Source organism: Schistocerca piceifrons, chromosome 2 (genome assembly GCF_021461385.2).
Source record: "Schistocerca piceifrons isolate TAMUIC-IGC-003096 chromosome 2, iqSchPice1.1, whole genome shotgun sequence".
Lineage (NCBI taxonomy): Eukaryota > Metazoa > Arthropoda > Insecta > Orthoptera > Acrididae > Schistocerca > Schistocerca piceifrons.
Window position 1 is genome coordinate 676,152,946 of NC_060139.1, and position 15,569 is coordinate 676,168,514.

At 41.6% G+C, this 15,569-nt stretch overlaps 1 protein-coding gene across 5 annotated transcripts in view; it reads right to left on the minus strand.

Annotated features, from left to right (window-relative positions):
* LOC124774945 ((E3-independent) E2 ubiquitin-conjugating enzyme UBE2O) overlaps window positions 1-15,569 on the minus strand; it is a 230,923-nt gene that overhangs the window by 100,493 nt on the left and 114,861 nt on the right. For 3 of the 5 annotated variants that reach the window (XM_047249649.1, XM_047249652.1, XM_047249651.1), the window contains 2 exons: window positions 13,861-14,154; window positions 7,330-7,487 (listed from right to left, as the gene is read on the minus strand). In XM_047249649.1, coding sequence (XP_047105605.1) covers window positions 7,330-7,487; window positions 13,861-14,154 — 452 coding nt within the window. Of the gene's footprint in view, window positions 1-7,329; window positions 7,488-13,860; window positions 14,158-15,569 lie in introns of all 5 variants that reach the window. The other 2 variants (XM_047249654.1, XM_047249650.1) reach the window with 1 other exon arrangement.

A 15,569-nucleotide genomic window follows, 5' to 3' on the forward strand; every position in this document is an offset into this window, starting at 1 on the left:
GCGAAACGAAAGGCTCCGACGTTCCAGCCGCTCTTTAATGGAGCGGAAGGCCTGGGGGTAATTCGCAGAAGCGGAACTCATAGCAAAATGCTCTGCTAAGCGATTTGCAATGACGTCGGAGTCAGTACACACGGCTCCATTCAGTGAGAGCGCAGGGACGCTGGCAGGGGTCCGATAGCCGTAGACGCGTCGAATCTTGGCCCAGACCTGCGAGGGAGTGACACGGAGGCCAATGGTGGACACATACCGCTCCCAGCACTCCTTCTTGCCTTGGCGGATAAGGAGGCGGGCCCGCGCACGCAGCCGTTTGAAGGCGATAAGGTGCGCTAAGGAGGGATGTCGCTTGTGACGCTGGAGCGCCCGCCGGCGATCTTTAATCGCTTCAGCGATCTCAGGCGACCACCAAGGCACAGCCTTCCGCCGAGGAGACCCAGAAGAACGGGGAATGGCAGATTCGGCGGCAGTAACGATGCCGGTGGTGACCGATTGAACCACCGCATCAATGTCATCAGTAGAGAGAGGCTCAAAAGTGGCAGTGGAGGAGAACAAATCCCAGTCAGCCTTATTCATAGCCCATCTGCTAGGGCGCCCAGAAGAGTGACGCTGTGGTAGTGACAAAAAGAGCGGAAAGTGGTCACTACCACACAGGTCGTCATGCACACTCCATTGGACAGATGGTAAGAGGCTAAGGCTACAGATGGAAAGGTCAATGCCGGAGTAGGTGCCATGCGCCACACTGAAGTGTGTGAAGGCACCATCATTTAACAGCGAGAGATCGAGCTGCGACAATAAATGCTCAACGATGGCGCCCCAACCTGTGGCCACTGACCCACCCCACAGAGGGTTATGGGCGTTAAAGTCGCCCAATAGCAAGAACGGTGGCGGCAATTGGGCGACCAGTGCAGCCAGGACAGGCTGCGAGACATCACCATCCGGTGGAATGTAAAGACTGCAGACGGTAACAGCCTGTGGCGTCCACACGCGTACAGCGACAGCCTCTAAAGGCGTCTGGAGAGGGACAGACTCGCTGTGCAGAGTGTGAAGGACATATATGCAGACGCCACCAGACACCCTTTCATAAGCTGCTCGGTTCTTATAATAACCCCGATAGCCACGGAGGGAGAGGGTTCGCATCGCTGGAAACCAAGTTTCCTGGAGAGCAATGCAGAAGAAAGGGCGAAGGCTGAGAAGTTGGCGAAGTTTAGCTAAATGGTGGAAGAAACCGCTGCAGTTCCACTGGAGGATGGTAGTGTCCATGGCGGACAAAGGCGTGACGGGACTGGGAAGGCAGATTACGCCGCTGGGTCACCTGCTGCCTCCGATTGAGCACCCGTGCTAGCGCTATCCATGGCGTCTGAGGGACCGGCGAGATCGAGGTCCTCAGCGGACGCCAGGATCTCCACCTCGTCCTCAGACGCAGATCTGGAAGGTGGCGGTGGGGTGGCTGCCACTGCGAGTTCCTTGGGCTTAGAGCTCTTCTTCTTTGATTTCTCACGCTGCTCCTTGGGTTTAACTGGCTGGGAGGGTTTCACCGATTCAGTCTCCGGGACTGAGGAGGATCATGAAGCCCGTCGACCGGCTGATTGCGGGCACTTACGCCACTGTCGGTCATCAGCCTTCCCACTGGTGGAAACCTGGGAAGGGAGGGACCCGAGGGACCCCTTGCGAGCGTGAGAAGCCGAAGAAGTTGGACACTTCTCCGGCTTAGAAGCAGGGACGGACGTCCCTGATGGGGGGGTGGTGTTGCCCCTGAGGTAGGTGGCGCAGGAGCAACCCGGTGGGTAGAGCCCCCCACTGGCAAGGGGGCAGGAGGAGTCTTACTGCTTATCGAGCTGGCTGGAAGTCTCGAAACTGATGGGGCTAGCACAGGTGTTGTAGCAGCTGCATAAGAAGATGTCATTCTCACAGGATGGAGTCTGTCATATTTCCTCTTGGCCTCAGTATAGGTCAGCCGGTCCAGGGTCTTATATTCCATGATCTTGCACTCTTTCTGAAAGACTTTGCAGTCTGGCGAGCAAGGTGAATGGTGCTCCCCGCAGTTGACGCAGATGGGAGGCGGGGCACATGGAGTATCGGGATGAGATGGGTGTCCGCAATCTCGACATGTGAGGCTGGAAGTGCAGCGGGAAGACATATGGCCGAACTTCCAGCACTTGAAGCACCGCATCGGGGGAGGGATATAGGGTTTGACGTCACATCGGTAGACGATCACCTTGACCTTTTCCGATAACGTATCACCCTCGAAGGCCAAGATGAAGGCACCGGTAGCAACCTGATTGTCCCTCGGACCCCGATGAACGCGCCGGACGAAATGAGCACCTCTACGTTCTAAGTTGGCGCGCAGCTCGTCATCAGACTGCAAAAGGAGGTCCCTATGGAAAATAACACTCTGGACCATATTTAAACTCTTATGTGGTGTAATAGTAACGTTAACATCCCCCAACTTGTCACAAGCAAGCAACCTGCGTGACTGGGCGGAGGATGCCGTTTGTATCAGTACTGACCCAGAGCGCATTTTAGACAAGCCCTCCACCTCCCCAAACTTGTCCTCTAAATGCTCGACGAAGAACTGAGGCTTTATGGAGAGAAAAGACTCCCCATCAGCTCTCGTACAAACTAAGAATCGGGGCGAATAACTGTTACCTCCATCCTGAGACTTACGCTCTTCCCACGGCGTGGCCAGGGAGGGGAACATTTTCGGATCGTACTTCTGAGCATTAAATTGAACCCGAGAACGCTTAGAGACTGCTGGCGGCTGGCCGCCAGCGAGAGATGATGTACCACGCTTCATTGCGGGTCGTCCGCCCTGATGCCACCTACTCCGACCAAGGGCCCTCCCCACGGGCGCCACCCAGCCACAGCAAAGGCCACCTGGCAGGATGGCCGTTGCCGGGAGTCCCGATACCCCAGGAGGATAGGCATCTACTCCTTGGCATATGTGGGGAGTTAACGGCACAGGCATCAGTAGAGCAATCCCTGTGTTGTCAGGGGGCTACAACCAAGAGGGTACATGGCGACCCCACCACAACGGGCTGGCTACTGTGCTGGATCTTAGGTGCAAAAATGTCCAAGGTCGTCGTCGCAGTGAAAAGAAACACTGCAGAGGGCAGCGTGGTAATCGCACCCAGGGACGTATCCTCGCCCAAGAGATCGAAAACGAGCGGAACACCATGGCAACGACGAGAAATCCGGCTAAAGGTCTAATTGCACGCCGGATACAGTGCACCATGTAAGGCGCCCTTCCCCAATTGGCTCGCTCTTCGGATAAATTTAGAAAGATGGAGGTCAAACCAGAGAGGGGACCATCACAAAAGGCCGAAACATGTGAGACTCCTTTTAGTCGCCTCTTACAACAGGCAGGAATACCGCGGGCCTATTCTAACCCCCGAACCCGCAGGGGGGGGGGGGTGCAGATTTTCCTATTAAAAATACCATTTTCCTCAGATGAAAATGCACTTTTCCTGAATGAAAATACACTATACCCTTCATGAAAGAACGTTTTTTCTGTGTTAGGTGGCAATATATTTTCCTTCACAGCTGTAAAACTTAGCAATCCTTTGAATGGTTAAGGTTTCACACACCGGCATAGAGCTTCCCAGCACTTTAGGAAACAAACCCAGACAAAAAACAATGTGTTATGGGAAGATCTTTGATGCTAGGTAACATTTATGCTGCATATTTTTGTATTATGAAAATATGAACACAAATTCCACCAAATATAGCACAGTAGCTTCCAAAGCACTGAAATCGAGATTGCAATGTGCTTTGGTCTGCAAACTACAGCTCACGTCACATGATCTCACTATCCAAATATAGCAAATATTCAGAGCATAGGACATATGATGTAGCCAGCCAATAACAACATCACTGTTAAGTAGTGCAAACACACAAACAGGGAAAGTTAATGGTTTAAATTAATATACACACAATATACCTACAAGAAAAATTAAGCTCTCTCATATAATATTGGTCAGCAGAAAATTTTTGCTGTTTTTTCCAAGGGCATGGTTAGCCAGGATTACAAGAATACAGATTAAATTGAAATAGGAGAATATTTCTGACAAGCACGTTTATAAATTTCACTGCTGTGCACCAAACATTTCATGGGTTACCAGGGTGTATACAAGGACAAGGAAAAAAAATTCCCGGATTTTCCCCAGATTTCCTTGTTAAAAATACAGTTTCTCCCGGATGAAAACACACTTTTTCCATGTCAAATTACAGTAGATTTTCCCTCGGAATTGTACAACTTATCAATCCCTTGAATGGTTGTGTTTTTATACACAGACGTAGAATTTCCTGGCACTTTAGAAAACAAAACTCGGGGAAAAAAACATGTTTTGGAAAGATCTTTGAAGGGCAGCAACATGTTCGCTGCATATTTTCGTATTACGAAAGTATGAATTCGTATTCCACCAAACACCACATGTTACTTTCCAAACCATTGAAATCGAAATTGAGATGCGCTTTTGTAAGCCAGTCATAGCTCATGTCACATGATCTCGCCAGCCAATGACAGCATGAGAGCGGATATTGAGACCATAGGACACGTGATGTACTCAGCCAATAGTAACATCACTGCTAAGTAGCGCAAATACACAAACAGGAAAAGTTAATGTTTTAAATTAATATATGTAGTGGTGCTACTAGAAAAACAAAGCTTTTACATACCACAAGAGAAGCTACGCTTTCATACATAATGTTAATGTTTTTTGCGCGTGTTACACTTCAGGATATATAACACAAATGTGCCAGCCCAATTTTTAGTCGAGTCCATTGACTTGTCCTTGAAGTTTTCCACAAATAAATTAGTTACCAGAGAGGAAAGAGGGCTTCCCGTAGTACTACATCAATTTGCTCATAATAACGATATAAATGTTCGATCTTCTGGGCTCAAAATTCCTCTAAATGGATCGTCACCAAAGAGTTGATTTTTAAATGAGAGTCAAACACTCTGTGATTTAAGAAATTCATCGTACATTCTCGCACATAGTCCAACTTGCGTAAAAGGAAATTTACTGTTAAAGTAACGCTTTCAAACCACCATTCACATTATTTTCCCACGACATGTTAGAAACAGGTTCATTCCATTCAGGGAGAGCCAGATAACAGGCGTGACCACGCTTGCGTGGCTACGATGATACAGGAAGACCGTATGTTCGTACATGTAAAAAATTAAAAGATCTTACATTATGTCATAAAAGAAACAAGACATCAGAGGATACTCCAAAAGCATCGGAATTTCGTGAACCACACTAAAATGTGCACATTTAAATTGCACACTTAAAGTGTACATTCATATGTCCAGATTCCCAATGAAATAGGCCTCGACCTGATATTAAGCTTTTCAGTGTGGTTTTCGGGATTTTCTTGGAGTACCAGTACTGTATTTCTCATGTTTGGTTCTTTATTATGGCATAATGCCATACGTGCACTAAGATGAAAACGTGCACTTTAAATGCAGCGTGCAGTTGAAACTAGCCAATAGTGTAGAATTAAACATTTTGATTCAAATACATTGACTGCTGCCTCAGCAGGAAAGATTAATAAAAGCCAAATTTCTTTAGCAAACCAATAAAAATAACTTCATTGTTCTGCAAGGTGATTAATGTCAGAAATGTGGAAATAAAATAAAATCTGAAGCTAACAACGTGTTTTAGTCTTTCATAATTATGTGAATGCATTTTAATTCACTCGATAGCTCCCGGTCACAGAAATCTGCTTTGTTTTCATTTGACGGGCGAGCAGTAAATGAAGAGGAAACAGCAAAATCACTAAATGTAAACACGGGTCACGTGGAGACTACACACTTCCCCACTATAATTCAGACTGTTCTGCGCATCAACTCCGGATCTACGATATTTCCACACCTGGGCAACACTTTGTTAGAGTATCAGTTCTTACCAGTCAATATTACAAAAAAATTAACTGAAAACTAAAATAACGAAAAATTCCTGGAATTCTAAAAAATTCCCGGATTTTTCCCTGTTTTCTGCTGGATGATAAAATTCCCTGGTTTTTCCCGGGTCGTATACACCCTGGTTACCTGACTGAATACATGTTCCAATGAGCACTCAGACATTTCCACAGAAAAGCTGATTACATGTGAAACTGTTCAATAACTCACTTCACACTTTTTTTGAAGAACAATTATACTTTCCGCCATTTCTGTAGCATAATTTGTAATCTATGAAAGAACTAAAATAAATACAAAAAACTAACCTTGAACCTTGATCTTTTTTTGGCATGTGTTACTCTTTAGGATACATCAAAAACAAATGTGCCAGTAAAATTTTAAATTAGGGCATATATGTCTGGTCTTCTGGGCAAAACGTTTTTCGAAATGGCTGATCCTCAGTGTTAAGTTTTGAATGAAAGTCTAGTGCCCTGCAATTTAAGAACCTCATCACACAACACACAACATAATTCAAATTGGGTAAAAGGAAATTTACTTTGAAAGTAACACTTCTCAAACCACTATTCACAATGTTTTCCCATGACCTGCTACAAATGTAAACAGTTGTTACATCACACTCATAAAAACGAGGCCCACAATCTTTTAGATCCTACATGAAAAGCAGTCTGTTGTTATGAAATATTGCATAGTCTTTGACACATTTTGTTGTTGGTGGATGCTTGTGTGTAAACCACAGTTTTTGTTGTAAATGGCGCATTTTCTTTGCATTTGAAGTTTTATTTTAGTGTTATTCTCTTGTTTATGTTTTACTGCTGCAGTAGCAAACCGAAGTAAAATTCTTCATTACAGTATCAGTCATTACCAGTTGAAATTACAAAATTTAACTAAAACAATGACAAATTCCTGGAATTCTAAAAATTTCCAGAGTTTTTCCCAGATTTCTCTCCGATGAAAAAATTCCTGCGTTTTTCCTGGGGCATATACACCCTGTCTATAATATTGTGAGCATACAAAACGAATTCTCACCCTGCTGGAATTAGTATTTTATTTATTAAGAGAGAAACAGGAGAAGTAAGTTTGTTGCAGATATTAACATGGAGCAAGAAACTTGCAGCTATTCCCAATTAGTGAAATTAACACTCAGGAGACTATCAATGGCAAAATTAGATGAATTCATTTTCTAGGCCACACTATGATACATGCAAATTATTAAAATTCAGACTACTAGCAAATAGAGAGAATATTTTGTTTTACTGAATCACTTGAGTATTTCACCAAATTAATATTTTCTTCTTAATTACACCTTCTCCTACAGCAGCTAACTGTGCCTGCAAGAAATATTCCTGCACAAGCTCATGTTTTGAGTGGCCATTCCAATCCACATATTACACAGATGCATCTTTAATACATACCTGCCACACCACATCAGCTACTGAAGAAGTTGAAAGTGTTTCTACAACAACACGTGTTCCAGGTGTCAACTGTACAGGGGGAGCACGTTTCCGAGTACGGAGAAGCTTCTTTTTCTTTAAAACTTTTGTCATCAAGGCTGGGCCCCGTTTCTTTTTGCCTAAACAAAGCACAAATATAAAACTTATGTCATAGCATCACTAAATTAGGCAGTGACATGACATTACGTTATGAGTTAGCAACGCCACCATTCCATGACATGAGATGGCAACTGTTAATTATCAGAGTCTGGTAAGTGGTATTCCTGTTTCAGAGTCTTGTAAATCCTTTCCAAATTTCATTTTTAAATCATATCTTATTGGCAAAACGAAATGGTGACATGCATATGGTTTCTTTTATGTAAAAACAGTAAATTACCTATTGATGAGTGATTAGAAATGATATCTTGAATTAATGTAACCTCCCTCAAGGTCAGAAAAATTGAGACATGCACATTTAAAGCTTCACGGGCTCAAGCTGCAATTTCAAACAATGAAGCTGAAATCATAAACACATGAATATTACTTTTGTGAAAGTCATCTTATGAATTGTGGATTCCTTTGAACAAGTTCAATGAAAAAAATCATGTAATTAGAGTAGAATATTTGCTATAGCTTTCTGTGTTCTGCTCAAATACCAGGCTGACATCGATAGGCAGATATGTAAGATATGTCTGTAACAGTAACACATAAGACAACCTGTTATTGTGTGAGATGGCAGGCATCCCATACATCAGGAGCTTAACTAGATGACTGGTGCATGTATCCTAAGTGCAGTCCGCCCCGGTAGCTGAGTGGTCAGCGTGTCAGACTGTCAATCCTAAGGGCCCGGGTTCGATTCCCCGCTGGGTTGGAAATTTTCTCTGCTCAGGGACTGGGTGTTGTGTTGTCCTAATCATCATCATTTCATCCCCATCGATACGCAGGTCGCCGAAGTGGCGTCAAATCGAAAGACCTGCACCAGACGAACGGTCTACCCGACAGGAGGCCCTAGCCACACGACATTTCCATTTATCCTAAGTGCAGAAGTAATGACTGATATTTGATCCCATTTCATTAAATTAATGTATTCTATAACACTTATTATGCAAATGATTCACCTATTACTTTTTCTAGTGTTACTGGTCCTTAAAATGGTTAGTTTTCTTTCGTGTGTGAACATTATACCCAGATGCTACCAATGAGAGGTATCCCACATAAGTGATAAGGAATTAATATCATAAAGAGTAGATAAATGGGTCGCATCCCTCACTAATTTGTGTCAAGAGTACAGAAATGCGGAATGCAGCTTCCAATCATGGAAAATTGTGGCAAACCATATCTGAGAAGCTGCTTCACCCTGTTCCATATGATCGTCATCACATTTAGTGATATGGATGGCTGAGCAATCTTGTTAAAAACTGGATCACATGTACATCCTCTTGTACCCTTTGACTGTGTGACATCAGCAGTTCCATTATAGCTTGATCCTTATTAAGACTGATGGTACCACTAATGCAATTAAGCATGTCAGCTCTGCTGAATAATTAAATGTAAGCAGTTCTCTCAATGGTAAATGTGTAGTGTGGGGCAAACTGGCTCCATGAAATCCATACATACTGGGTGGTCCAGCTATTGTCATATTTAACTCATCAGTGAGGATGGCTTGTTTCAAAGTACAAATTTTCCTTAAAAATGGCGAACATGTTGTGGTCGATTGTGATTCTTGGGAAGAATGTGTTTCAAAATGGTTCTCACTGAGAATAATCCAGTGTCATTCAGTAACTATCAAATATTGTCACAGAGAACTATGGAAATCAAACCAACCTCAGATGAGTACAAACGTGTAAGACAGGTCCTGGGGCATGAGGTTTTGAGAAGACAAGTGACGTTCTCCTCCAATGAAACATATCACATTCTACTGCCTAAAATCCTCTTCCATTATTACTTTTACACAACTGTTTAATCCAGCTTGAAATTCTTTGATATGACCTAATTACACCTTATGTTCTGAATCAGGATGTACCCAAACACAAGGACCACAATTAAATGTCGTTTCATTCATGCGGCTTCAGTTTGTCCAATAACTCACTGATATACCGATGTCTACAGTATGTAAAACAAGAAACCTTACACAAAGTGTAAGACTGCACGACCCAGTATAGTTGTGATTATTGACTATTTTAGGTGCCTCTGCGATAGTTCATGTACCCTAACTAACTCTTACTCCACAGAGCACACTCAAAAGCAGTTTTCGCATCCACAAAACGAACTGTTAAGATTAAGAATCAGTTTTCAAGGTTAGTTCTTCAAAATCATTGCAATAGGACAAACAAAATGTTTTCCAATGTTTGTACCATAGAGACTGACTTGAGTTTTTCTTTGCAAAATAAAATCTTTACATGAAAGACCAATTTTGTATCCAATGAAGTAAAAATCAACCTTCCTGAGCTGCCACTATACTATCACGTTCTGGGTAACAGATCTGCTTAATGACAATGAGCTACACTAACCTGATATAGAAGCATATAAACACCATGACATGCATAACTGTGCTTAAATTTTAGTCAGAGCAATTCGTACTATAATTTGAAAGTTTATGCTATTAGTTTCAGATTTCACTCTCTCCTCAGTCATATGCTCTAAAAGCTAACACTCTCATCAAATCTCTGATGTGATAGTGAGAGTAATTGAAGTGGTACCTCTGTATGAATTTCATTTGGAGACAGCTGATAAACAAGTAACAATAACAATAGTAACAGTAATACTAACAATAATAATAACAATGGTGATAATGAAGCATGCATATGCTGATTTATTCATAGCTAGGATAGAGGGGAGGCTGGCCTTGCTCAACATCAAGCTTCAAAATTGAATGATTTCAGATTTTTAACAATATTTTAATCACTATTAACAACAAAAACATAATAAATTTTTATATGAAATTTATTACAGACCAGTAATAAAATTTAAAAAATTAAACTCTACAAGCAATCACAAAATAATTTCTCATATTTTCTTATTTCGCTAAGTTGCCACAAGATATGGCAATAACTTTTCTCCCTTCAAATGCACCATAGCTCAAGGTAATCACCATTATGATGTTCAGTTTTACTCAACAGATCAATCACATCATGTATCCTAGTAATGTACAAAATCTTGTCCGGTTTTCTCTGAACGAGCTAACTGTTTTTCTTTGTCTCGTCACACTAAAAATGATGGCCTTGCACTGCGAAACTATTAGGTCATTTCCAACAATGGCAACAGAGGTCCCAGGTAAAGTGGAAGTCATACTGCAGAGTAGTTGGTTAGTTAAAATTTTCCACAGATTATCTGAATGATGTTTTTTTATCGAAATTATGTGGAATGAGCCAGTTTACAGCACAAATTTTGTGATAGAATGTCTATAATTTAAGAGTTTTGGTAACAACTCACCAGATAGTAGTGGCACCAAATTGGTAACAGGTGCACAAACAATACTAAGACCATCTCTAGCTTTCAGATGAATTCTCAGGACTGTGACTCGGTTGCAAGGATAATTCGCATCTATGTAGTTCAGAAGAGCTGGTACTTGGAAGAAGTATCCAGATAGTTCAGGTTGCGATGCAGCCATTGGAATCAAGCTTGTTATGCTCAGCAGTGTGTTCTGCTACTGGGTGGTCAACTCCACTCTCGGCTACAGCTTGGCAACAGTCATTCATTCAAGTGGACAATTGTTTGATGGTCATGTCCCCACAAAATGCTGTGCACACATGACAGCAGAGCTGCTATGTGTCATAACTGCTTTTACATGTGGCCCTGCCTCTGATGAGATAGGATAAGCTGGTGACTGGACTGGAGCAGAATGTGCTGGGTGGGAGAAATTTAACAGGTTTTGTAAGGATACGGAAATGTGTGGCAAAAGGATAGACTAGGATATTGTGTAGATTGGGTGGGCAGTGGCATACCACTTCAGGATAGATGGAAAGGATTGTGGGTAGGATGTCCCTCACTTCTGGGCATGATAACATGTAGTTTAAATCCTTAAACCCTAGCAAGATCCCCCGCCCAATCCAACATATACCTTCACCAGACAGTATCTGCTGAACTGCAGTCCTGGCACTGCGTATCCAGCTGTCACAACATTTCCATTCAGGCAGGGGCAGGGGGTGGGAGTGGGGGTGGGGATCTACCCCAAAAAAAAGCATTCGTTGGAACACTAGCAAAGTCTTCCGTCTTGTTTGTGCACCAGTCAACAACTCAGTGCTTCTACTATATGGTAAGCTGGTACTTTCACTCCCAAATTATTTTCAGTGTACAGAATACATAGACATAATTGCTACATCATTGTGGATACTGCTTGTTGATCATTTGCCAGTTCCTAAATGGCACACTAGCCTAAATTTAACTTCATGGACATGTCTTTTAAATCTACTCCGGCACCCATACTTAAGACTAGTTACAGGGTATCAGTTTGTAATTAAGAATGCATCTCTCAAATTGAAATATCTGTCCAGAAGAAATGATTTTAAATCAAACTTGAAACCTGGTTTATTACCTGAACTGTCAGATATTTTGGTAAACGTTTGCTTTTAGCATTCATTCACAAAAAAGCAGCTAAACATGTAGCAACGATTAATGATAAATATGCATTACTGTTTGGGGACACTTCTTCGACATGAACATTTTGCTCATATTTAATCACCATGTATGAAATCATAGATCCTCACAACGAACCAAAAGCTATTTTAATTTCAATGTTTATTTTCTTTCTTAAATGTAGTGTAGTATGCTCTCTGCCAGCATGTCTTCTCCTTCACAAATGATTACACTGTTAAATCTGTCACATTTTAAAGTGTAACTTTTGAAGTGTATTCTGAAAACTGTTGTTATTTTTATGAACAGCATATTCAATGGCAGCTGTGAATGAATTACTTATTTGGTAGTTCCTTAAATTTTTCACGCTGATAGAAAATTCACTACCCAATAGCAGACCTCTCTCTTTCCTATCAAATATTTACAGGTTGCACTTTTGTACACAAAGACTTTTTCCATAAGCAACTTCTGTGTACATACAATTTTCTATTCTACGAACTAAAATGCAATTATACCTGATCACACATTCAAGTTAATAACCTTAACACCAAGGATCTCAGATTGCTTTATCTTTATAGTACTACACATTGGTACATTGACTAAAATTTACTCCCGAATCAGTGAAACAGAGCTAAAAAATTCAATAGTGTGACTGTTTTAACTTTGTTTTGATCTTCTTTGCTAACATTTACTACCTGATAATGGCACTGTCAATACAGGAACACTAGATACACTCAACTGACAAAGTCATTTTGGAATTTATATACCTTTGGCTTTCTCTGACTGAAATCCAGTTCAGACATGAAACTGGAACCATTGAGTGGAATGGTGGTTCTCCAAACATACAAAGATTTAGTATAAGCTATGTATCTCAAAGCTGATTGGAAGGTTCAAATCGAACCATTTAATTATTAATTTTACACTCGACCAACATAATTACTCTACATCTACATCTATACTCTACGAATCACTTATGATGTGCATGGCAGAGAGTATGCTCCACTACACTTGCTATTATGGCTCTTTCCCTTTCCATTCACATACGGAGTTAGGAAAAGTATTGTTTAAATGTCTGTGTGTGCTGTAATTAATCTAGCCTTATCTTAATGATCCCTATGGGAGCGATATGTAGAGGTTGTAGAATATCTCCAGAGTCATCATTTAATGCCAGTTCTTGAAACTTTGTCTGAGACTTTCTGGGGATAGTTTCTGTTTATCTTCAAGATTCTGCCAGTTCAGTTCTTTCAAAATCTCAGTGACACTCTCCCATAGGTCAAACAAACCTGTCATAGGATACCATTTTTTTTTCCATTTCATTTTCTTGAACTGTCAAATTTTACATTTGCGAACATTTAAAGAAATGTTGCCAATCATTGCACCACTATGACTGAATATTTGTACAGCTCCATTCAGACTGTACTTCGTTGTGGATAACAGCATCACCTCCAAAAAGTCTGAGGGTACTACTAATATTGTCTGCAAGGTCATTAATACACAACATACACAGCAAGAGACTCAACACACTTCCACAGGGTACACCCAAAGTTACTTCCAGTCGATGGCTCTCCATCCAAGATAACATGCCACATCCTTCCTACCAACAAATCCTCAACCCAGTCACATACTTCGTCTGATACCCCATATACTTTTGATATATGCAAAGGTGTAGTACTGAGTCAAATGCTTTTCGGAACCCAAGAAATACTGCACTTACCTGACTGCCTTGACCCCTGGCTTTCAGGATGTCATCGGAGAAAAGGGCGAGTCAGGTTTCACATGATCTATGTTATAGATAGCTTATTATATTTGAGCTCAGAATATGTTCTATTATTGCATCATACTATTAGCTCACAGCAGATGGAAAGAAGAAAATGGCAAAACCGATGCTATTTAGTCCAGGAGTCACTAACCATTTATCAATGTAAGTAATAGATTTTTCACCTTGTGATCCAGTAGAGCTACAGCCACTGCTAACAGAAGCTGTGTCTGATATGCTAGCAGTGTCCTCCGTATCCCAGTCAGACATGCTACTTGGCTGTTCAGGCGATGCAGCTGTCTGTGGTGGCGGAGGTGGAAGCAAACTGGGGTTGCCACTATTGGACACAGGTGCCACTGGAACAGCCTGATGTTGCTCTTGGACCAGCTGCTCCTGGGGGACAATCTGCTGTTTTTTTTCTTCTTCATCTCCACCTTCAGTGCCATTCCTTGCTGCAGCTGGTATAACTTCCATCATACCTGCTATGGGGAAAACAAAAATAAATAAATAAAAAACTTATTGTAATAATAACTACATACTTTGAATTAAAGTCCACACATCATTTTCTGTCTGTACATGAAGGCTAATTTCACAAATTACTGTAATGATTATACTGTTTTCATTAATACATAGACTCATTCACGAGGAAGGTTCGTGTATATAAATTATAACTGTTACGCTAGACAAGTCACCCGGCCATAGATACTAAGTGCTTTCCATGTGAAACCAAGGCGGGTTGCCAGTAACAATTTGAAATTTGTTAACTCACTATGATGAAACTTAGTTTCCTAGACCACCATCACCACCAAAGTATTACCACAGTATGGGCAGTAAAAGAGAGAAGTAAGTTCCAACTGACATTTCCATTTTTCCACATTTACGGATATAGTGTACCACAGAAGTAAGGGTAGTGTGGCTAGGAAAACAGATTATATATATATATATATATATATATAGACACACACACACAAAGATGATGTGACTTACCAAATGAAAGCGCTGGCAGGTCAATAGACACACAAACAAACACAAACACACACACACAAAATTCAAGCTTTCGCAACAAACTGTTGCCTCATCAGGAAAGAGGGAAAGACGAAAGGATGTGGGTTTTAAGGGAGAGGGTAAGGAGTCATTCCAATCCCAGGAGCGGAAAGACTTACCTTAGGGGGAAAAAAGGACGGGTATACACTCGCACACACACACATATCCATCCACACATATACAGACACAAGCAGATGTCTGCTTGTGTCTGTACAAGCAGATGTCTGCTTGTGTCTGTATATGTGTGGATGGATATATGTATGTGTGCGCAAGTGTATACCTGTCCTTTTTTCCCCCTAAGGTAAGTCTTTCCGCTCCCGGGATTGGAATGACTCCTTTGTGTGCGCGAGTGTATACCTGTCCTTTTTTCCCCCTAAGGTAAGTCTTTCCGCTCCCGGGATTGGAATGACTCCTTACCCTCTCCCTTAAAACCCACATCCTTTCGTCTTTCCCTCTTTCCTGATGAGGCAACAGTTTGTTGCGAAAGCTTGAATTTTGTGTGTATGTTTGTGTTTGATTGTGTGTCTATCGACCTGCCAGCACTTTCGTTCGGTAAGTCACATCATCTGTGTTTTTAGAGATATATATTCACAATTACCACATATATATTACCACATGCAAGTAACACAAGGTGTCCCAGGAGGAATGGTCAATACTTGTGGATAAGACAGGAACAATTATTCGAAGCAATACAGTCTAGTAAACATGGACTCTGAAATGCATCCTTAATAGTTATGAGCCATTGTTCGGCAGAAGAAATGTGTTTCACAGTATCTAATAAAGTTCCCACAACTCTAAAGGTATATACTTTACAGCCCATGTTAAAAGAGTCTTTTTCTTGTGTTGGCCC